Source organism: Atta cephalotes (assembly GCF_000143395.1).
Source record: "Atta cephalotes unplaced genomic scaffold scaffold00018, whole genome shotgun sequence".
Taxonomy (NCBI): domain Eukaryota; kingdom Metazoa; phylum Arthropoda; class Insecta; order Hymenoptera; family Formicidae; genus Atta; species Atta cephalotes.
The window spans coordinates 3,022,174-3,046,439 of NW_012130082.1; the positions used below are offsets into that span (position 1 = coordinate 3,022,174).

General features: G+C 34.8%; 1 protein-coding gene across 1 annotated transcript in view; it reads left to right on the forward strand.

Moving 5' to 3' along the window:
• The window catches only part of LOC105618890 (irregular chiasm C-roughest protein), a 238,432-nt gene that overhangs the window by 144,562 nt on the left and 69,604 nt on the right, over window positions 1–24,266 (forward strand). The window contains exons 6-7 of the mRNA XM_012200421.1: window positions 10,683–10,805; window positions 23,263–23,409. Of these exons, the coding sequence (XP_012055811.1) occupies window positions 10,683–10,805; window positions 23,263–23,409 (270 nt within the window). The remainder of the gene's footprint in view (window positions 1–10,682; window positions 10,806–23,262; window positions 23,410–24,266) is intronic.

Below are 24,266 nucleotides of genomic sequence, written 5' to 3' on the forward strand. Positions count from 1 at the left end.
AGAGAATCTGGAATAAATTGCCTGAAAGAATGTAAAAAATGAAGCATCTCCTTCACCGAGAAAAATTTCTAGTTGAAAATGAACTAACCAGAAAATTCTGATTATCTCAACTAGAAAAATAGATTCAACCAGAAACTTCTGATTTGTTCATTTTCAATCAGAATTTCAATCACATATAGATTCTTTTTTAAATTAAAATAATTTTTAAGATATTTTGAGTAACAATAGAAAATAATTATATTTTTCTGCAAGACGTTTTTTTTCAAATTATTTAGATTGCTGCTGAATCTTTTCTATTCTGTACAAAATGCTAGTATACTTAAATGTTTTTACGTTTTACTTTCCTAATTATTTGGGTTATATATAAAAATATTGGGTTACATAAAATATTTTATATCGCAATATTTTATTAAACATATTTTATCGAACAAGGAAGTGTATCATTCAGAAGAAAATTGAATGAATCATGTCTTATTGCTTAAGAAACATTAACATAGTAAACATTAATATAGTAGAAACAACTATACTTTGATTAAAGTTGGATTCTTCTTACATCTAGAACATTGAGTTTTTATGCGTTGATAAGAAAGACATTAGAGGGATTACTGGTTCTCTTGCACCATTATCTTATCTGTAATTGAGCACGTCCATAAGCCAGGCATCTGTTTTCTGTCTGTCACTCAGCTCTTTTTCTAATTAAGACTTTAATTCTTCTACAGTTAATTGTAATATAAATTGGTAATATAAGAAACATCATTATTCTCAAAAGCTTCTAGCGAAATAATATATAATAAACTTAATAAAGGAAAAATTGTATTCTTATTGTTAAAAACAAATTACCAATTAAAAAATAAATTACCTATATGTATACTTAACAAATAATAAATATAATTCTGGAAATATTATAAAAAATTGGAAATTTACATAGCTCAGAAATTATTGAAATTTCGCATGAAATGTATCAACCAAACAATACTTGATTATAAACAAATAAAATCAATCAAAATAATTCTCTGATATTTTAACTTTTTCACTGGTAAATCTGATAAAACGTTTATATAAAATCTTTAAAATCTACAATAATAAAGTAATTTGCGTTAAACTTCAATTTGTGCGATCGATGTAATGCTTGCGTACAAAATAAACTATTAAAAAACTCACAGTTCGCAATATCTGTAACACAAACATTTCCCAACAAACTATTTTCTCAACCGACATCGTCGTCCACATTGTCATTATTTGCAGACGTTGTCGTGCCAAACGTCTGTGTTCTGCAGGTCCAAATACCGACGCGACGCGACGCGACACTGACTAACGTCAACGAGTTTACATCGGACCGTTTTACTGTGGTCTGTCTAAGTCCTGGATTACGCAGAAACGGTATGAAAATGTTCAGTACAAAATGAGACAGGTCGCGCCCGGGTTCTAAAGTACGATTACGTCTGGGCCTGTGCCATAACATTCTGCTTTTGTGCCGGGACTAGCCGCCAGTTTGTAGGAATCCCCTCCGTTCAGCGGACGGAAGTTTGAAATTGTTGAAGAATTTTGTGCTCTCGTTTGCGGTCAGCTCTAAACTGCGGTTTGGCAAACGTAGCCAAGCTTCCAACAGAAATTGAAGCTAATATATTCTCAATAAGTTTGGATTTTAACATGCTACAGAAATGGGAATAATCTAATTTATGTGTTTGTGCGGATATGTAACAGTATGAGCGTAAAATATTCTTTTTCATATTTATAACGTCAAAAATTGAATAATAAAAAATTGTGAATAATATTTTGCATATTCAGGAAAAAGTGGAAAAGCGTTTAAATAAAAAAACAGATCATCATAATTAAAAAATACTCTCCAATATATTACTATATTGAAAAAATTATAATAAACATAATTATATATATATTTTTATATCTTTTTAATTCGCACATTTCGTTTATATTATCGGTTATTTTTCTACGCAGCTGCAATTGTGTAAAATCAACTTCGCAAATGAAATTCCTTCGTCATACGAATTCAAATCTATCTCGTATGTATATACGACCGAAACGACCACCCCTTCTTTGCGGTCGAAGTTAGTCTCCAGCGAAGTGTGACGTATAATGTGCCATCCGAGCTGACTTTTCTCGCGTGTATCCTGTTGCCGGGCCGCATTAATATCACTGTTAACGTCTACATGCGGACAGCTCTCCGCGACTATTTCTCTGACTCTGCCCCTTTGCTCTTTCTCTTTTTCTTTCTTTTTTTCTTCTTTCGCACACGTTACGGCAAGTTTCCGTCACCGTTTCTCACTTTTTCAGCCCCCCGCGGTGAACCGTCTCGTCTCACCTTCCTTCGCGTCGCTCATCCGACCACCGACGTCGTATATAATTCCCAGGGCTGGTCGAGGATGAGAGATTTCTACGTACATACATATGTGTGAAATGAACGTCGTCCGTCGTTGCGGACGACACTTCATTAAAACGACGGGCTGACGATTTTCCTTCTGTCCGGCCGCCACACCAGCAGTCGCTCTCTTCGTCCGTGAATTAAAATGACATATACTACGTCGTTAGAGAGTCTTTTATCGCAGATTTGTTCCACGGAGTGGTAAAATTTCAATGCGGAAACGAGGGAAAAATTGGTCGATTTTGTGTAATCTTGAAACAATGATGCATGCGGTCTAAAGACGTTAAATTGTCGGTAATGTTACTGAAAATATGCGGTAGGACATGGTGATTACGTCCATGTCGATTTAAAGGACACGTTTCCTAATCGAAAAAAAATAAAATAAAAATAAAAATGAGATTGCAGCAGATGATTGCTTGTTCGCAAGAGTGTGTTGCGCAGTCTCGGGGAACGCAGGAAAATCGATATCGTTGCGATATTGTAGAAAAGCTGCGATTATTTTAATATCAATTTAGATAATGGCTTTCGAATATTTATGGAAAATCAAATTACTTTCATCAAGTTGAAAGCCATAATCTCCACACGGTTAATTTGATTTACAACTACATGTTATGAATCCAAACTGAATCAATTACTACAGAAAGAGAATAGCATAATCAATTATCATTACTTTAAAAAAATATGATATTAAAAATGAAGATGCACAGTGCTCAGATATTATTTGTACATTATTCGAAATAATTTTTATAAAACAAATAGTTCAATAATAAATAATTACAACATTCTTCGCATATCGTATTTATTTAATAATTTTAAAGGAAAAGTTTCACACTTCTTCATAACACATGCTCCCTTCGCACCGGTCGATTTGGTTATACAAGAATGAAATTCCGACGAAAGCAGTAAACAGCGCGCGCGCGGTTATTCAATTGCCATGGACCGAGCCGTCTAGTTTCCGCTCTATTTCTTATATCGCAAGAACTGACGGGACGCTTCCCGCTCGGATGGCTTCGTGGGCGGCTCACGTTGACGTCTAAAGTGGTGTATTCCCTGTTGAGGATATGGAGGATATAGGATATCTTATACTTCAGAGAACGTGGAGTATGTACCGTATACGTTCCCAAGTATATTCTGTAGAGACTACACTACTGTAACACCAGATTCTAGTTACGTATAATTATACAACGTATGCGATATACATTTACTACGTCTACAACAAGACTTGGTGTAAGGAGTTATGACATAGAGCAAGAACATTGTTACGTGATTATATATGTGTTCCTGTAATGCTCCAGTATAAGTATGTAAATCAACTATCCATATCTTAACAAAAATCATTGTCGCGAAAAAAACGTAATTTAATGATTGACAAATAATTGAATGCTTTCTTTATAACTCGACTCTATCTATATTTTTATTTATTTTTGCATACTACTACAACATCACTATATATTCATCTCTGCGAGATATAACCTAACTTGTTTCAAGGAAGTCTAAGCAAGTTTCCGAAAGCTAATAACTATTGTATTTAAGAGAGTGAGCGAGAGAGAGAGAGGGAGGGGGGAGGGGAGAACGGCATTAGAGGGAAGTAGTTTGCGAGTGCTTAATCGAAGTTCGACAACAGGTCGAATAAATTTGGTTCGTACGTAGCCTCAAGCAGCAATGCGAATACCTTTGATATCGACATAATCGCTGTTCGAAGTTGAAGTCTTCATAACCCCCTGGGGTCTCTTCAAAGGAGCACCGCTTGCAAGATGAAAAATTCTCATAAAACTTCATAAATATTTCAAGGATTCGCATAAGCGGACAATTAGGCTGAATTAGGGATCCCCGGAGTAATATTGCTTTTTCAAACCGGGATCCTTGACTTTCGACAAAGTTGATGGTATTTCTCAGTAGTATTATATCTTCGAGTATAGTGCAATAGTAATTTTTCTCTTTTTCTCTTTTTCATACGAATTATTTTACACAAATTTATAAATAGCAAAATAGAAACATCACAATATAGTAGTGTAGAAAGAGATTTAATTCTATTTTATACTCTTCAAGCTGACTATCTAATATAACAAATATTTTTATTATTTATCTAGTTAACTAGATTAGTACTAATATTGATAGATGTTTCTTATAGAATACGATAAAAAAATGAAAATCATAATTTTATCGTACCTAATTGCGGAATGTTTATTATTGAATTATATATTTTTCTTTTGATAGAGTTATGCTTGTTTCATATTTTTCCGCACACATGTATTTTATTATCATTTTCTGTATCATCACCGCCTTATTCACTTTAATAGAGATTAATAGTGTCCTACCATTAATAACCCTATTGTTTTTATCTATTCTAACACGCCAGTACATTGTATTCACAAGCAAAGTATGCAACACTCTAAGTGACACTGTGTTTCAACCGAAATCTGATTTGCATCGCGACTCCGCCCGATGAATGCGTTGTTCGCAGACACAGGTTGCATATTCTCCCGATTACAAAAGTGCACGCGATCCGACTAGCTTCCATTCACGCGCGTCCGTGCTTTGTAGGCGCGTCAGGCTTGAATAACACGGCTACAAGCAAAGCCTCATGCGAAATTGCACCGGTATGTCGGCTGCGTGCGGTTGCACTGACGTTCCACCGGCTGATTCGAAAATAACTTGTAGATTTGTGAAATGGCATGCCGGAGAACGCGATAATATCATATCGCAGTATAGTGATGGTGGTTCAACCACATTCACCTCAAACCCTTATGGCGATAAAGTAGTTTTATCCAGCGTATTAAACGTATGTCTGGGATCGTGGAGGTCCCACGATGAAAATTCTACCGCTTGTTTCGAATATCCCTAATGTGCACACGCACGCGATCAAGTGTTTCCATTATTCTGCGCCACAATTTGCATCGCGCTTATCGCACACGTGTACCACTGTTTGTTTACATGGTCCGCGCATAAGCTAGCCAGGATTAAGGACCGTATTATCACTGTGATGTCTTGTTAACTTTTTATTACAGTTGTGTTTAGTGTTTGCGCGTTTAATTTTGTCCGTACGTTATTTTAGAATTTTATGCCTGCGAATAATTTTCAATCGCAAAGCAATCATACCGTTCTCCAAACTGCTCACCGAGCTTTTTAAATCATCTATTGCAAAATTCAATCTGGCATGCACTGTCGCATACAAAGTGCATCAGCCAGATTAATAGAATCTTAATAACAGCGATTGTGCAGTACCTGGTAATTATGTAGCAACACGAGAATAGGTAGGTAATAAGGACTAGCTCTTGCACTGGAATTCTTTACAGAATAACTAAGCGCGAAAGCTGCGTGAACTTAAGATTACGATTCGGCACTGAAACGAACTCGTTAGAGTTTATAAGATCAGGTGCTCGAGTTTCCCTTATCATCTGTTATATGCTCTTTTGTAGAGGACACCAGAACAGCGAAAAGCTATTCTTCGTATCTGTTTCCATTTGTATAATGAACGCGAACTGACTAAAATATTTTTTATTGAAGACATAAATAAATTTCCTAGTAAAATTATATCTGTATATATATATATATATGTATGAGAGAGGGCAGTCAATAATTATGAGAATTGATTATGTCTCTCTCTCTCTCTCTCTCTCTCTCTCTCTCTCTCTCTATTTTACAGTTACAATTAAAATTACACTTGAAGATATGATAAATTATGTTTCAATCTCTTATATTTTCAATTGCTTGTCTCCATTTTTATATCAGCATTATACCTGACGGCATTTTTCATGGTATCTTCAGTCTCTATTATCCTTTGTATCTTTCGAACTTGTTTATCGAACGTTTATCTCTTCCTTCAGGCTTAATAAAATTATGCGGCATACGTGCCACGATTGAATGAGAAAACCGCTCAACGTTATTCAATGTCTCCCTCTTTGACTGCCAACCCTTTGTGTACCCGACACATTACGAGGGCTTAATTTTCGCACGTGGTACGCGTCGCCCATTGACCCAATAAAGCCGGACTTAAACTTTAATGGCTGCCATCGTAAACCGCGATCGTTTCGATGTGCATAAATTGCTACATACCAGTCACGGTTTAGGATGGCAGTTGATACAGATGAAATGCAAGATCGACAGGAATCCGGTTGTTGCTCTCGTTTCATCATTCAAATAATCGTAATGGATTCCGACAAACTACACAAGACTATTACAGAGAAACAATACCAGCTTTTGAGCTGTCAATTGTAAGATTTAATTGTAGCATTGTAGTACTCCTGATGATTAAATTAAGGACTAGAGAATTAGCTAAAGAGGAAAATCTAAAAATTGAAGTCAAGATAATTAAATACATAATAATTACCAATCTCCTAAAATACATATAATTCATTATTATACTTACAATTATGTCGTTCAAAGATAGTTTATTTGAAAAGCAACGTGAATTTGCCTCCCGATTCTAGGCACCACTGTACGTACATACGTAAAACCGATTCTGCAGAGAACTGTTCGGCACAGATGGCACTATGACGCAACCGACGAATTTTTATATGTTCTCGGTGCTATTCTGCAGTTTGTATTCACACTACACACAGTTCCCGCCATTTCATCGTTCTACAAAAATATACAATGAACATTATTACATTGCAACGAGAGCCATTCAGCGGTTTGTCGCCTCAATAACGGCGCAGTTATAATATATCGATGATGGTTGTTTAATGATTTGCAATCTGCCAGCATGGCGAATCATGCTTCTTTTTTTTTCTCTCTCGTCGTTATATCTTGCATTCCTGTTTTCGCAATCACGCTTTTTCTTTTCATCGATGTCTGTTTTCTTTTAAAGTTAATTAATATTGTTATCTATATTGTGTCATTTATTTTTATTCACGTAAAAAAGCAATCTCGATAAATGGAAACAGCATACCAAATAACAATGCACATTAAATTTGTAAAATTACTTTTACGAATACAAAGTTACATTTAAAGGATTTATCATAAAATTATTTCAAATTTTATGTCTTGGAAATTTATTCAACTAGAAATTATACACAATTTGTACATAATTCCGAAGATTTACTGAAATTTATCTCATCAGTCGTTATTAAATCGCGTATAAGAACAATATGGATTCTACATACACAACAAATTTTAGCCGTTTAATAATGTCACCATATATTCGTATGTTCTTTTCTACGTACATGTGATCACAAAATCCTCTCCCGCGGGTCGTATACAGGTTTGCTTAACGGCCCGTATAAAGTTTACGGTCGTTCCGGCTGAAACAGCGGGAGAAATTTCTTTCGAAGAGATTCATTCTACTGTAAAGCGAGGTCACCTTAAAGGTTCGCACAGTCCGGTTCGCGCGATTTGCGCCGTTGAGCAGTCAATTACTTACTATTACTATCAAATTTAATCAGCCGATATCGATAGTGAGAAAGAATATAAGTAAAGAAATAAAAAATACAAAAGGGCGTTACAAAAATTCGAAAGAAAATGCTCAAAAATCTCAAGCAGCATGAAGAACGGGAGACACTTGTGATCAATATCTCCTCGGAAAAGAGATTACACGGACATTTCTTAGATCCAGTTTCACAACCGAGGTTTAATTTATTCCTCATCTTTTTTTAATACTAAAATTGGAAAGAGATGAGAAATAAGTTGAACCTCGGTTAAGAGTTAATTGTGAGTTGTGAAACTGAGCTTTAATCGAGTTTAGTACATTCATAGTTAGAAACTGGTCAGCAATCACACAGTCATACCATTTTTTATTTTTAGAGGAATAGCTATGATTGGCCAGTTTTATAATAACGGATGTTATTAAACTTGGTTAAAGGTGTCCGTGTAAACGTAGTCATTACTTGAAAAAAAAAAGAGTATACGCGGGATTGTGATAAAAGATTTTATAGCGGTATCCTACGGTATCCATTCTGGAATAAAAGATGAACTAGTAGTTTGCGGGCGCGCTTTAAAGTTCTCATCAAGTGATCGAGGTCTGTAGGACACTTCTGTGTTTCATTGTTCCCTTTGTTTGGTGTTTACGCTGTTGCACCGGGACTACAGTGCGGCGTGCCCGGCGGCGTCGGTTACGTCGGCGACTACGACGGACTGAGAACAGCAAGGGAAAACGAGGAGGTGAGGTCGTCGGTACGCCGGGGAGAAAAGCTTTCATTAAGCTTGCATTGTCCCAGCACCGCACTATTATAGCCAAGTGAATAACTTCGAGCCATCCTGGTAGTCATGCCGCCCTTGTTTCTCTCTCTTCTTCCTGCATCGCTTTATCTTCCGTTTTATCTTTCTTCAATTTTTTCTTTTTTCTATCTCGTACGCCATCCGCGCGCTACTCCCTTCCTCCGCGTCACACTTCCGATATTCTGCACGCCTCTCCGGCGTTTTCCAGGGGCTCGTCTCTTCCTTCTCTCGCACAATTTGACGCATCTCCAATTTATTCTGCGACCTCGATCCCCCGACAGCCTCGATGGCTGTCCCGTTATAGTCGCGGTGTGATATTAACGAGCTGAACGGCGATATAACGGTAACGGCAAATCGCTCGAGCGGCGCCGGGGTGGCATCGAACGACGTCCCACTCGCTGGGGCGCCAAAAGAGCGTGTGGATATTTCCATCATTTGTCGTTGCTATCGACGATAATAGTAGGACCTTTTAACGAATACGATCTCGGCGCCTGTAAAATCTTGACTATCCCGTTCATTAATTACTTGCCACGACCTCGTATCTATACCTCGTTTGTTCAACGACAATTTTGAAAACCTTCCCTTTCCGCTACTTCTCTTGATCTTCTCTGCCAACCTCATTGGTCGTTCGTCTGTCGCCCTATATATACACTAGCGGAATATGCCGGAATCCTATCATTCGATTCCACGGACGTTAATGACATGGAAGGGAAGCTCGTATTGAACGCAAAAGAGAAAGAGGAGTGATTATCGGAGGTAACGCGTCATCTCCAACGATTACGTTTGATTTCTAGAGGCACTTGATGCATTCAATTACTAACTCTCGGAATTTACATCTTCATTATAACGAGCATTCCGATAACTAACGCTTCTCGTTGCTCTCGTTCTCCCTTCCCTCTCTTCTGCTCTTGCCTCCTTTGCGATATATCTATTTGATGATGATGTGAAGTTTTGTCGTTGCGCATAATGTCGCTTCAGGGCGGAAAGCTGGTTTGTATTCGGGAAGTGAACTTCGCGCAAAAGCAGGTCACAATAAACTCCCACAGTGGAAATAAGCATTCCACGGGTTACCTCCAAACAAACCATTTAAGCAGATATTTATTATGTGAAAAGTATTTTCACATTACTGAAACGCTGCATACATTTGGGAACAGTGCCAATATGTGGAAATATTATTTAATTCAACCAAAGAAAGAACAACATCAGTATTCGGATTAGAAATAAAGTTAAATATAAAAGTATTACTGAAGAGTGTTTCATTATTGTTTCTATATTTAGAGCAAATAACATATTTAATATGATGTATGCAAAGATTGTACTGCAATAGAAGAATGTTCACTTCTTGATTGAATTTATTATGATGTTAACATCTTTTTTTTCATATATAGTTTATTTTATAAATATTTATATAACATATAATACTCTTTTATTTTTTATTCCATTCTTTTCTTTTGACTTTGAAAAGCAATGATCAAAAGTGATAAAGATGGATTCAACTGAAAGACTTTTCTATTTGCTATTGTGAATTGTATCCTCAGTAATCTATCTTCTTAAAGTCTACTTTTTATTCGAAAAATTGGTTATTTTCGTGCACATTGGATTCAATTCGCAGTGACCGATATCTTCGTACATAGAATCTTCGTCGTACAAAGAATGACTTTCGAATGTGTAGAAATCAGATTACGTTGGCCAATATATTTTAAAATTACCGGAAATCTTATTTGAAAATTGCGAAGTAGCGAGTTCACAGACTTGCTATCGTCTGCGAAAGAAAATTGCAATTTGCAATTGCTATGACTTTCTGAATTACTTATTAAACGACTGTTTTTGAATTTCATTATAAAATTCATTTAAACAAATATTATGCAGAAATAGAGCAAGTTGAGAATAGAACGAATCTTGTATTTGCAATTTGCGATTTGTAATATTTCTTTTTGAGATATTTTGAAATTACATTTAAAAACAGAATACTGAAAGCGGAATGAAATTCTACATCATTTTAAATTGATTTTGGCAGTATAATAATACTCTGGTAACATATAATAACATCGTCTATTTTTCTTTCTTTTTTTTCATGTTTCTCTGCGATATCACGTAGTATATCGACGTCGTGGCATTGACACTAATTGCTTAATACCTGTTTCAGATACTCCATCGTTCGCGATAACGCGTTTACCTGGTTTTGGAATTCCGATCGTCGAGGGGATGTCTGTCAGCCTGAAATGCGAGGTAGACAGCAATCCAGCCAGTACTCCAATTTGGCAGCGCGGTAAGTGGCGAGCGAAAAAAAAGGAATGGAATTCGCGCGTGGTATTTCGTCTGATTTCTCGATCAGACTCGAAAGGATGTCTAACTTATTAATTTAATCAATTCTAGCTACATCTTGCGTAAAATAGTTTTGTTTAGAAATTAAAATAACGTTTTTTACTTTTGTTAAATAGTGTGTTATATAGAAAGAAATGTATTCCTTCTTATTGATTATTTCTATTTGTTTTTCCCTTGCAAAAATATATATCGTTTAGTATGTTTTATATCAAACTTCTTTACTATTTTTAATTTTAGTTTTATTATATTATAAATGCGAAAAATCATGTTTAGATAAAAGTGCAATAAAACTTATTAGTTGTACTGGATTATTCGTAGAAATATTGGATATTGTAGATACATTTAGTCATTTCGAGGCATATACTCTGATTACAATAAATATAAAAGTATTTATAATTTACTTGTCAATTTTTAGAAAAGAAAAATTTTAAGAAGAATAATTATTATATATATATATTAGTTAATATACTAGTAAAAATAATTCAGTTAATAAATTAAATAGCTAATAAAGTAAACTGATCGTCTCATTATATTTTAATTTTTATCATTAACGCTACTCATTTCCTCGCATGAATTCTTTGTTGGTTTAAAATAGATAATTGTAAATATATTACTTATAAGTATCACGTTTCATTTTTTAATCAATGTCTTCTATTTGAATGACCTAGATAATTAACTCTTCCCTGCAGTAACGTTATTCGTATTTTCTAACAGTCGGTAATTTTTGGCGATTTAAATATGTTCGGTAATGAGATTTTTAACTAGTTACCGCTACAACAAACAGCCCTTTATTCAAAGCGAATTTCAACCTAGTAATTTATATTGTTCGTTTAACTAAAACAAACACATTTTAGTTAAGCGCAAATTATTGATTAATTTCAAATAGATTTTATCTTGATAAAATACAAAGATATATCACCAGGGCTTTCATGAATTCTCAAAAATCTGATAATCATGTTACATAAATTATAATATATAAATTTTTTTTAATTCCGAGCAAACTTTATTTTAATAAAATTAAAATCTGAGTATTGATTATATAATTACATTGTCACCAAAGTTACATATTACATATACGTATTACATATACATATATATATTTTTTTATAACTTTATTTTAATTGAAGATAGAAGCAGCAGAAATTTAGAAAGAAATTCAATCTTTTTAATCATTCTTTCTAACATTACATCGAATATTTACAACTTAAAAAGGATGCATTTAGTGTATCTTGCACACACATAAAACACACACACACACACAAATTTGCAGGTAGTGTGTGGCAGACGGCGAATTGCGAAGCGCACGTGCATTATTTCGTGCAACTCCCCATTCCCTACTGCAGCTAGGAAACGCGTCACGTTGTAGGTAGACACGTTAGTACGGGCACGTGTAACGGCAACGTGAGCATAATTTAATCACTGTAAACAGGCACTTGGATGGGGTGAAATCTGATGCACATGACCCTCGGCATAATATCGGCTTCGTAGTAACTCTAAAGGAGAGATGTAAACTTATCTGTAAATGCGTGCGTCAATGCATTGATAAGCGTAACACGGCTGTAATAGAACCGAGTTATCCTCTCGTGTTGGCCTTTTTCAAACGGAATGTTCTTGTTGATATGTGAAAAATGCAGCTTATGATGCGCGTGTCATTGAAAAAAAATAATAAGCTAATAAAAATGACTTGACTTGATGACATCATCAATTATTACATCATTATGGGAAGAGAATTTAGTTTCTCCTCATATAAAATGAATGAGTTAACATTGTAATTGCGATATTGAAATTGAAAGATTAATTGTGTAGATAATAGAAAACCTAACAATTATATACGAGAATCATTAGTTATGTATATATTATTATTAATATAATTATTGCATAGCGCATAAAGTAATATTGTAAGCGACATTCTTAATATATTTTGCAAAATGCATCCCTCTAGCAAGCGAGAGAGAAAATAGCACTTCCTGCTATTTTCATACAAAATCCGCTATAACATAATAATATCGCGGAGTCATTTCTCGAGAACAGTCGTAATTCTCGCATAATTAAACCATTACCAACGATATGCTTAGGTGAGTCAAACGCATGTCACCGCTCGCGGTATAATAACGTAGTCCTTAGCTCGAGGGATTGAGGAAGACGTGGAGGAGAAGGGAGGTTCCGAAGTTCTGCATTCATGTGATTTCCGTCAACCTTGTCGTCTCAGCCTTGGCGTCCCACCTCCTCTAAATCTCAGGGATCTCGGGCTCGAGAATCGGGTGGGAGGTAAGGTGGTACATCCCATAATCACATTATTACGTACCGCAACGGGCGCGACAAGTCTACCACACAGACGCCGGCAGAAATCGGGACAATGGGCAGCCCCACACCGACGCCGGTCCCTTTCATCCCGGCAATTCTCGCCGGCGCGCTTTCATTCGGCTCCGATAGACAGGTGTACGCGCTCGATATTATTCCCGTCTCGATGCACCACTACACGCTGCAACCGCGCCTATTGCGGCATTGTAAATTTCGTGCCGGCATTAAAGGGAGATTCAGGTTGTAGCGCTCGTCGTGCTGTACGCGAGCAACGTCGAGGAAGCTGTTACGCGGCACGTGATATCGGAGCAGCACGTTGTTCCATCTAATCTGCTCTATTGGCCGGCACTTGTGCGAGAGAAGGAGATAAGACAACGGGAACGACGGCACGACGAGATGTAGATATACCTATCGTGATTGCGTTGCGATGACCCACTCAAAATAAGGAAGTTATACAGTTATTGATTAACGATTGCAAGTAATGATTAACAATTTTATTATCAAATTGAAATACAATATATGTCATATACTTTTCGTATTTATGACTACATATATTATAGAAAAAATAGATTATGAGTATATGAAAAATCATGAATAATATTTGCGCGAATATGATGTTTTATTATGCAAATATAAATAACATTTCTCCTCTTTACACTTGACATTAATTAAAATCAACAAACTTGTGATAATTTGTGTGTATTAACAAATAAAATATTGAGATAAATACTGTAAGAAAAAAATAATAACTGTAAGAAAAAAGTAATTTTTAATTATTATTAAGCTTTCTATTTGTTTCTTACAGGTGTAAAAATGGTGTAAGAATTTTGTTCTAATATTTAATAACAATTAATTTAATATCTATAATGATAGCGAAATGGATAAGGCTGAACAAAATATAATACTGTAACGATGAGAAGTCTTACGCTTAAAATGTAAAGTAATTCAAAAATTATCATTTGTAACACAATGTTTCAATAATAGCTTTATAATTAATTAAAATCTATAAAAAATTAAAATTATATTAAAATTTACAGAAAGACGAACCAAAGGTAGTATTCAGACGTATAGATTCATTACCATTTGGCTGTTCTTTGTCGTGGGAGAGCTCGCTGACTGCGGCTGTTTCTACGACCTGATAAATATTTAAACCTGTCCATAATTCCTTCCTTCCTGTGAGCAATTTCTGAACGTTTCATAGCTTTTAATCTTACCCTTATTTTATATTCCAAGCTTAATCTGCCTTATCTTCCCAATCAAGGTGTTCATTGATTGGAATAAGCGATATAAATCCACATTCCATGAGAAGTTATCTTGGTAGCGGAGCAGAAAAAATAAAATTTCTGTAGAGAATGAAAAGATCTAATTGATATCATCTGAAAATTAACATTGAAAAAAAACGAGAATTGTGAAAGAAGAAACTTATACATATGGATATCTTTTTATTAAATCTGACATATATTTTGATAACATATATTTTACTTGAATTTAAATGGAGATTAGCGATTAATAGTGAAAAGTTAAATTGCATACGCTAAAATGTGGAGATAACAAATAATTATACTTTCCACCCCTTGCCACATATCGCTTCACTCTGGTTACTTTATTAAGTTAGTGACTTTCATGAGGCAATCTCTCAACTTGATGCTTTCAACCAATAATGAGGAGTAAAGTTGTAAGACTCTAACATTCTTGCTCATTTTATCCTCTTCTAATAATGATGTCCTTTATAATTCATAAAATCGCGTACTTAAGATAACGTAATCAAAAATTAAAAATCTTTAAGAGACCGAGACTCTAAAAATATAAATTTCGGCTCTAATGTCATAAAATCGACCTTTATTCAACTGCAATTTAATTTAGATTGCAATTGAGATATTAATATTGAAAATAAAAATGCAATAGAAAATCTTTAACAAAGACAAGCTCTTCTCAAAGGAGTAAAGTTTATATCCGGACCGTCTGAGATCTTTTATATATGTACAAGTTATTCGTGAAAAATATAGCAAAGAAATGGCGCAATTTCGATAAAGCATGTCGGCTGCTGTCGGATATCCTCTTTCAGTTTCGCATGTCGAAAGCAACATTATCCATATCATCATTTTTTTCGTGAGCTGCGTAACTTTGCGTAATGGACACCGCATAGACACGGACGTTTACATCAAAGGAAGGTGGAATAACGTTTGTTTTAATGAATACATCTTTTGCCAAGAAAGCGCGTATCTTTTCATGTGAAAAGGTTGTCTGTTCAACAGAGCGATGCGTCATCATATAGATACGAAATGCAGCGGTGCAGTTTTATACGTACTTACTTGAGGCGTGCGCTTCAAAAACTCGAAATTTTTTAAAAATCAATAACAGTAAAATGATTTTTAACATTTAACGATAATAAAATTTTTTACAAACGGTTGATAGAAAATATTAACTTTTTCTAAATAGTAACAGGAAAATATTAATCTTTTTATTAAAAAAAAAAAAAGTATATGTATAAAATTGGCAAAATTTCAGGAAAAATTTGTTCATTTTATACATGTTTTAAAGCTAGCCGGGCCAGGTAGTAATGTACGCTTCACCGAAAACGTTTTGCGAAAACGTATACATAGCGAAAATATGGAAACGCATGAAATCCAGGACTATAAATTTCACAATACGCGCCGTTGTAGTCACGGTATTAAATTTCGGTTACGTTATACCCATGTCGCAGATATGGCTCTCAATACACATACATAATACTAGCAAAAATCTGTTTATCCATTAAATTCCGCATATTCCATGTTCCGTTATCGCCTAGTCATTAGCATAATTAAATTGCATAAAGCGTCGTGTATTATGAGATATTATTGCACGAGCCGGTTTGCCACTAATCGGCCAACTATATTTTTATTAAGCCAAATTGAATCAGCGTTACCAAATCGTATATTTCCATCTACCGTCGCTATTTCTAAATCTTTTTGGGAAATTAAGGCTCTCTCGCTCACTCGCTCGATTTGAATTCTGGAACAGGATTTACGGTGTATACGTTGCCGTTCGTGGATCGGTAACGACGTTGCTTTTTAGCCGGTGCGGCGAATAAAAGCTTACCGCAGCATAATTTCCTTTATTCATCGTCAATCAGCGGCGGCTTGAGCCGAGTAAGATAGAGGGAACGTAGTCGGACGAGAGAACGAGAGAGATTTCTGTGCGGAGTTCGCGGGAGAGACCACTTTCTTGATTAGACCGTACCGTTTAAGCGGGTGAACCCATTACATTCGTTAAACGTATTCGCTGCGCCGGTGAACTTTTCGCCTAGGTGCGTCCCGTCCCGCGCAGAGTATTACTCGCGATTCAGCAGTGCTTTTGCCATGCATTTCCCCGAATGAAAATCGGAATCGCGATTTCTTGCTGTGCGAACAAATCGGGCGGACGCCGATAAATATTTAACCGCATGCCGCTCTGCATTCCGGAAATAGAACTACTGTAGTTGTGTTTCAACTACAATAAGATTATATTTTAGCCGATATCATACAATCAACCGATGGGTATATTTTTTACGCACTCATCTCATATCTATTTCGATCTGATTAAAATGCAAGATAATTTCAAATTAATCTTGTTTTCCACCAATATTTTCCATCAAATTAAGAGGAGTTTTTTTTAAATAAACTGTTACATGTACATATATATAATGTATAACATAGTGTTGCGCTTAATTATATAATTTAGTATTAAACATTAATTATAGCATTTCACGTATAACGTTAATATCGTTTGAGCTTAATTATATTATCAAAAACATTGTTTCCTATCGCGATGTTTAAGTTTCGATATTCAGAAATAACTGAAACCAAATTGAAATAGTTATTCCGCTTTTATTCGGATATTATTATTTTTTGAGCAAATTTGTGCCGGTTATAATCAATGCAAGAAATCAGCTTGCACGAATCCAGGAATGGTCTTCAGGAGAACAGTGGCCGAGCACAGCCGCGTATACGTTGAGTATTCCATCGAAAAAGCAACCCGAGTTTAACGCGGCCGATTAAATCGCTTTTCAACCAACTTTTTTAATCCACCCTTCCACGTTCGTATTCTGCTCGTTAAGAAACACCTTTTTAATCCCCTTTACGTAGCTTGATCCGCGTATTTACGCAAGACTGCCTTTTCGATCAACTTTATACGATAGGAGTGGAAATTACAATTTCTCTTGAATTAATCAGAAAAGCATGGAGAAGCACTCAAACGAGAAGCTCATTCGCGATGTAGTCCGCCGCCGCCACTGCGATGAAGCATTGCCAGGCTCGCTGGCGTAAATCACAATCGTGAATAACAATTTCGAGATTTGATAGAGATTTCGCGTTGCACACTCCATTCACATCTCGAGTGAATCATGATTGTCTTTTCCGTCCCTGCGTCTTGAGTTATTTATTGTCTGTTAAAACTTTGCGCAAAACTGTACTTCCTTTGACGCGTCGACGAAGTCGCGCAATGGAAGTGTCACGAAAATAAAGTGCACGTTTCTACACTATTTGATATATTTCATCGAAAGACGTGTAAAAATGATTACGCTAAAAAGACTTAAAGATTTATAGAAACGATATTGTACTTTCTACTTTTTTTTACTCGTATTGTCACACATTATGGATTAAATAACGCGTTATATAAGTCTTTCTTTTAATTGTCTATTTAAATTTTTTTATATTATCATTTTCAAGCAAATTAATATTAACTCCCTTTGTATTTGCTTTGGAAACTTTAATTCTTATTAATAATATGATTTTACATTTTAATGAGGAACTGAGATACGAAATAGTATAATTATCTTCTTGCCATGCAAATGTTATCTATAGAGAGTATATAAATGGAATGGTGAATTAATGCACGAGTTTTTTCGGAACATAATAAAAAAGATCTGTGTTATCAATCAAGTATCTAAAAATTCGAAAAATTGGACTGATTGTGTAGTTTCGTTTATCTCGTTATTGAGTTACACAAAACGCTGAGAACAGCTGCAGCCGTCACTTTCTGCTGCGATCAGCCGCATACGAGTGATAAGAACTATGATGGACGACCTGTTATTACCAAACGTCAGAAGGTACTGCGATTTCCACAAGAATTATTGCCAAATACTGTTCTAAAGTAACGGTTTAGCTGTACGTTTGACGTGCCATGACTTTTTATACCGCGGATACTCTTATATCGCAATAAAAGAGTTTAAGCACTTGATAATCGCAGGAGTCTTTAATATTTTTTACAAAATTTTGGTTTATATAAATTGGTTTATATAAATTTGTTAATTTTTAATATAAATTTGACGACGAATAAAACTTTATTTGCTATGACTTTTTCAGTACTTATTTAAATATTAAATAAAATAATAATTTATTGTATAAAGCAAATCAATCGTAATTATCAAGATTAATTAAAAATTGAACTTGCATATTACGTTCACTATAGCTATATGCATAGTAACAATTTTCGGAATAAAAGCTTTTTTAAATAGCTGATAATGAAATATTTGGCTGTCAATAGTATTACATTCGTGACATTAATTATTTGTTTAAATTAATATCTGAAATTTGATTTCTCTTCGAGAATAATCCTGATCTCGCTGTTAAATTAATTAAACTCCCATGTTGCTGATATAATCGTTTGTTCTATGTTTCGCAATGAATATTTCTGATCGCAGATCGCGTTTTGATGTATGTATGCTCCTCCAATTCTGCTTTCGACAGACAATATCTTCCTCGTGTCAATATTACTGTCATGGGCGGGAAATCGTAGTCTTTTATGCGAGGATGTACGAGGAGGATTGATGAAATAAGATTTTTTGTGTGTGCATTGGCTACGAAATAACTAGATTTATTAAAGTTGTCCTCGTCTTCGTATTACCCTCGTATTACGCCCGGGTAGACTGTATAATTAATCGGCAGCCACGGAACGTGACAGAAAAATCGACGTCCCGTCGTCGTGACGGATGACACCGCGCAGCTACGACGGAAAGCGGCTATATGTGAGTTATCCTATTAAATATTCAATTATTTCTGCCTTCCACTCCTGACGTCTGGAATTCGCTCGGCGCGACGGCGCGCGCTGCGTCGAGCCAACGCCGCGTCCGCCGCCGGGGCCAAGCTTAATCCCTATTCATAGACTCAATCGAGTGATTTCGAATAAATCCTTCCAGCGTTCCGCGAGATCCGCTGCAATTAAAATACTTTAATATCCTTTGGAGCACGTATCCGCCCCGGGCAATGCCTTCGCCGTTCGCGAACCTTTCACCCAAACTCGTTGCTGCCGCCATTGCCGTCGTCGCCTGCTACCGCCCATTCCCAATTTCTTTTAGGTACAGTTACTCTTATTAAACGTCCCATTCCTTTTCGAGAAAGCACGTTCGCCTCTCGTTCAAAGGCTTTATAGGGAAGATAAGTCAGGCAAATTCGGACTCTCCCGATTTCCCATATTGCAACGAGTAGTGCAAATAATCGAGTTCGCAATATGGCTTTACAAAGCGATTTTCTTTGAGACTAAGAAATGTTTAAATCACTAAATTAACTATTTTTGGATACGTAATTTGTGATTGTATCCAATGTATTCTTCGAATATCTTAAAGTTGAGAAAATTTTCAAACAAAGATCGAAGTAAATACATGAAATATAATTTATTATGATTCTGTCGATGATCTATCACACCGATACATTGGACGTAGGAACATTTTGCAAGAAGAAACGAGAGCGTCAGCTGTGTGAAATTGCTTAAGAGAAAGTCGAAAGTCTTTATATGATCATCATTTGGAAGTAACACAAAGCAAGAATATCAGAACTCCAATGATATATCCAGAATAATTTCACGATACTGGACTTTCCGAGTTCGAAATATTATTAACTGTGAAGTTCGCAATTTATGATTTTATATCGTTTCTTTTACCTAAAGAAATAATTATCAGTTGTAATAATTTATAAATATATTTGTTTTATCAGTATTAAATTTCATTTTTTTAACAGTAATTTTATATATATTTATTTTTATTGTCATTTTGCTGACATATTTGATATTTTTAAGTATTTTAGTTAAGTATTATTTTAAAATATTAGTATCTTAGTAACAGCATTATTTTTGAGGAGAAAAAAGTGTTATATTTTTAACAGTTCTGAATATTTTACTTATATAAAATATCTTTTTTGTAATTTTTGTAATTTAGAGGCAGTTTATTTTTACACACACACACATATATATATATATATATATATATATATATATGTATCACGATAAAAGCTTATGCTTTTGACATAGGCACTTGTGTGGTACACGATATACAGAAGATCGGTTTTCGTTCCATGTTGCTACGTCGATTTTTCATGGAGTTACAGCGTTTAGAAAATCCGGTGTGCATACCCATTCATAAAAGATCGCCGTGTGTACACTTTTTGTATGTAATTTGACAGGTGAGCTAATCCGTTACTAAAAAACAGGTGCGAAAACGTGTAGAGTACACGTGCTTTGTAACATGATATGCCGCGTCGAGAGAACCATGTACGCTGGTCAACACTAGAGCGAAAAATCACACGGGTCGATATAATCGCCAATATTGTTGTACAGAAAATTGCAACGAAATAATCCCGTTCCAAAATTATAACTCTGTCGTTTCTAATTCGAGTGCAAGACTAGTTGTATTGAATCATTAATTTGCAAAAGTGATTAACAATTATTAATTATGAAAATAATATATATGCATTTTGTTTAGAGATCTTCATCTTTAAAGATATTTTTTTCATCGAGATATAATCTTATGTAAGTATCTTATGTAAAACAATTGTAGCAGAACTCGGATTCATTTAATTATGATTTTTGACGAAATTTTGATGAAAATTATGATTTTATCGTTTTCCATGAATACCACATTGTTTATTTCAGACGATTAGTTCACGAAAATAAAATTACAAAAATGAAATTTTGTAATTTTGTCCAAAGAATCAATTTTTGTTAATGAAAATAGAAATTACTGTATATGTTTAAATTAATTTATTATTATTTTATGTCATATTTTGTATTTCGAGAGAATTGAAATTATACAAATATAATAAATCAACTATTACTATTATAATTTTAATAAATTATGAAAATAAAATTGTCAAATTATTGTCGAATTATATGGATATAAATTATAATACAACGTAGCATGGAATTTTGTTCAGCAATTTCAAAGTCAATTATATTAGTAAATGTAGGATATAACATAATAATATATATCGTCAATAAAGCAGTTAATATATCACGATTTGTAACAAATTCTAATTTTATTCTATTCTAATTTTTTTTAATTACCGTTAAATATTAACTGATTTTTTTTTTAATAAAAGGAACAAATTACTTGGATATTATAAAAACATGATATGTCTTCAATTCAAAATTTATAATTTACTATAGGAGAAATTTTTTCTGTGTTTAATTTTGGCAGAAAATTCTTTGTCCTCTGTTTCAATCTACTTTGAGTTGGCTTCGTTCATTTCGCGGCCAAATTGTTTGAATCCCGGCCGAACTTTCCGGAAATATTTTTTTTTTGGACTTTAAGTCACGGCTTAGCCTTATTTCATGCGAAACGGCGCCGCATCTCACGAAGTTCGCCAGAGATACTATACCGTTAACACAATCGAGCTTGCCTTGGCAACGTTAAAGGCGAGCGATGTCTTTAGTAGAATAACTCCTTCCTGTGATTATGGCCAGCCTATATAAAAGTTTCACTACAAAACTCCGTCTGACGATACATAGGATTCGCTTCTTTTCTTTTCCGTCTACTCTTTTTCTTTTCCCGATATTCTTCCCGCATATCTCCCCTTCCCTCTGTAATCCTCTACTTTTCATGAGTGTGTTTTCCGACTATGCTCTTCCTTTATTCCCTGGGGTAGTTCCACATTCGCGAAAGAGGTATACTTTCAAGTAGCCAATCCGACAGCTGCGTCGAATCCGCGGCTTCACTGTAATAACGAGGTCGATGGCGGAGGAGGAAAGGAATGAGCGGTAATGGTAGATCCAAAATAGTGAAGAAAGAAATAGGCTACAGCTAAATGAAAGTTTGGCGGCAAACGGAAAAAAGAAAGCCAATGAATTGATACTCTCTCAGAATCACTTCCGCATTTATGAATAAGTCAAATAAATATTCCTTTGGATTTTTCTTTTCGGACATCCTTGGCAGATCAATTTCTTTTTTGAAATTCAGCGATCACTTGCATTACTGATAATAATTTTTTAGATAATAATTAATAATTTTGAACGAGAAATTCTTCAATTTTTCTCCTTCCATGTTCTTTTTATTTTATTTTTTTATCTCTTTCTCTATCTCTCAAATGATGATTGAATAAACAAACAGAACGGCAATACAATTTTAAATTACTATTCAAGAACTTTTAATCACAAAAATAATAACGCAAAAATTTTAATAACAAAAATAATAAATTTCATAATCAGTATAATTGGATTATCTGATGAAGATGAATGACGTTTTAGAAGTGGAACAATTTTGATAATGATATAAGTGAGATAAAATTGTTAACACCTGTAATCTCATCTCTATAAAGAAACAACTTCTTATAATCTAATTATTTTTATGTCTAATCCATGTTATTAGAGAAACCACATGTCATATTCTACTAAAAAGTCATATTCGCAAACAATTATCATTATACATTCATACAAAAAAGTTAACGTTCTAAATTTATTAAGATAAAGTTTTAACTTTTTTAACCTGGGCACCTATTGTGATATAGTTGAAATAGATTCTGATTGGAATTATTTCCGATCCGTTTTCCCTCGAAAACATAATAGAAATCTAGAAAATTATTGAATAATTCTGATCGGAATCTGTTGCGAATAATTCCATAATACCTGCTTCTTTTTTTCTGATGATTGGCGATTAATTTCGAATAGTTAATTATTGAATAATGCATGTAATAATTGGTAATAATTGTCTACGAAAAATGTCATGAAATCATGAACATCGAGAGAAGTCGCTTGCAGCCGACTCGCTCGGCTGATACGAACTGCACGACGACGTTAACGTAAATCCGCGAACCGTGCGTGCTGTTTCCAGTGCGTTAATTCGTATATCCACCAGCTTTCCGCTTGTGTTTCAGACAATGGACCGCCCCCTGTGGAGCAGAGCGATGACGGATGGTTGAACTTCACAAAAATCACTCGGGCCGAGAGCGGCTGGTACAAGTGTTATACGCGGCATATGCTCGGCATTTTCACCAGCATCGGATATTTTCTCAATGTTCGCTGTGAGTAAATCGTTGTCACGCTACTTTGTCGCTTTCAATACGTAGAATTTCCCGCGCATTTGAGCGGAAACGTCAAGTTAATAAATGTATCTCCTTCGACAAAAAGAAAAGAAAGAGTGTTCCTTTGAAAAGAATAATTTTTCACATCTTAACTTGCTAAATTGAAATTTCTATAATACCTTCAATATTAATTTGTATCTTACATTTAAGTAATAAATCTATAATATAGAATTATCACGATCGAGAAAACGATAAAAGATACAAATATTACATAATTTTATATAATTAGCGATATGATTTAATCAGATATTTCATTTATGAATTACTTTTTACAGATAGAATGTAAAAATATAAACATTTTTTAAATAAAATTTGGATTCTCAAGAATATATTTAGATCTTATGGAAATAAATTTGTTTGCCAACTATATTCTGCCAAGTTGTATTTCTGTGTGAACTTCTTGTTTTTAAAATTAGTAAATTATCAAAAAAATTAAAATAATATTACGTAATGTTCGAAATATATATATAAAGCGATGGTAGCATCGACGAAAGGTAATTACGTCGCAGTGCATCTTTTGGCTGATGCATTGTCTATCCCTTATGCATTTGATAGTGCTCGAAGAGACATTCTCCCTGATTCGGAATGCGAAGGGGGTCGTCGGTGCAGCCAATAACCGGATACCACAGTCATTTGTCAAGGGCGGAAACCACCGAGCCAACCGGAAATTATCCGTGCCCCGTCGTGAAAATTTGCAAATTTCCTACCTAGCCCCATTCCTTCCATCTTGCCATTATAACCAGAGGGCGATGCGCTCCCTGCATCTCAAACCCGCGACCCTCGTCTCTCTCTCTCTC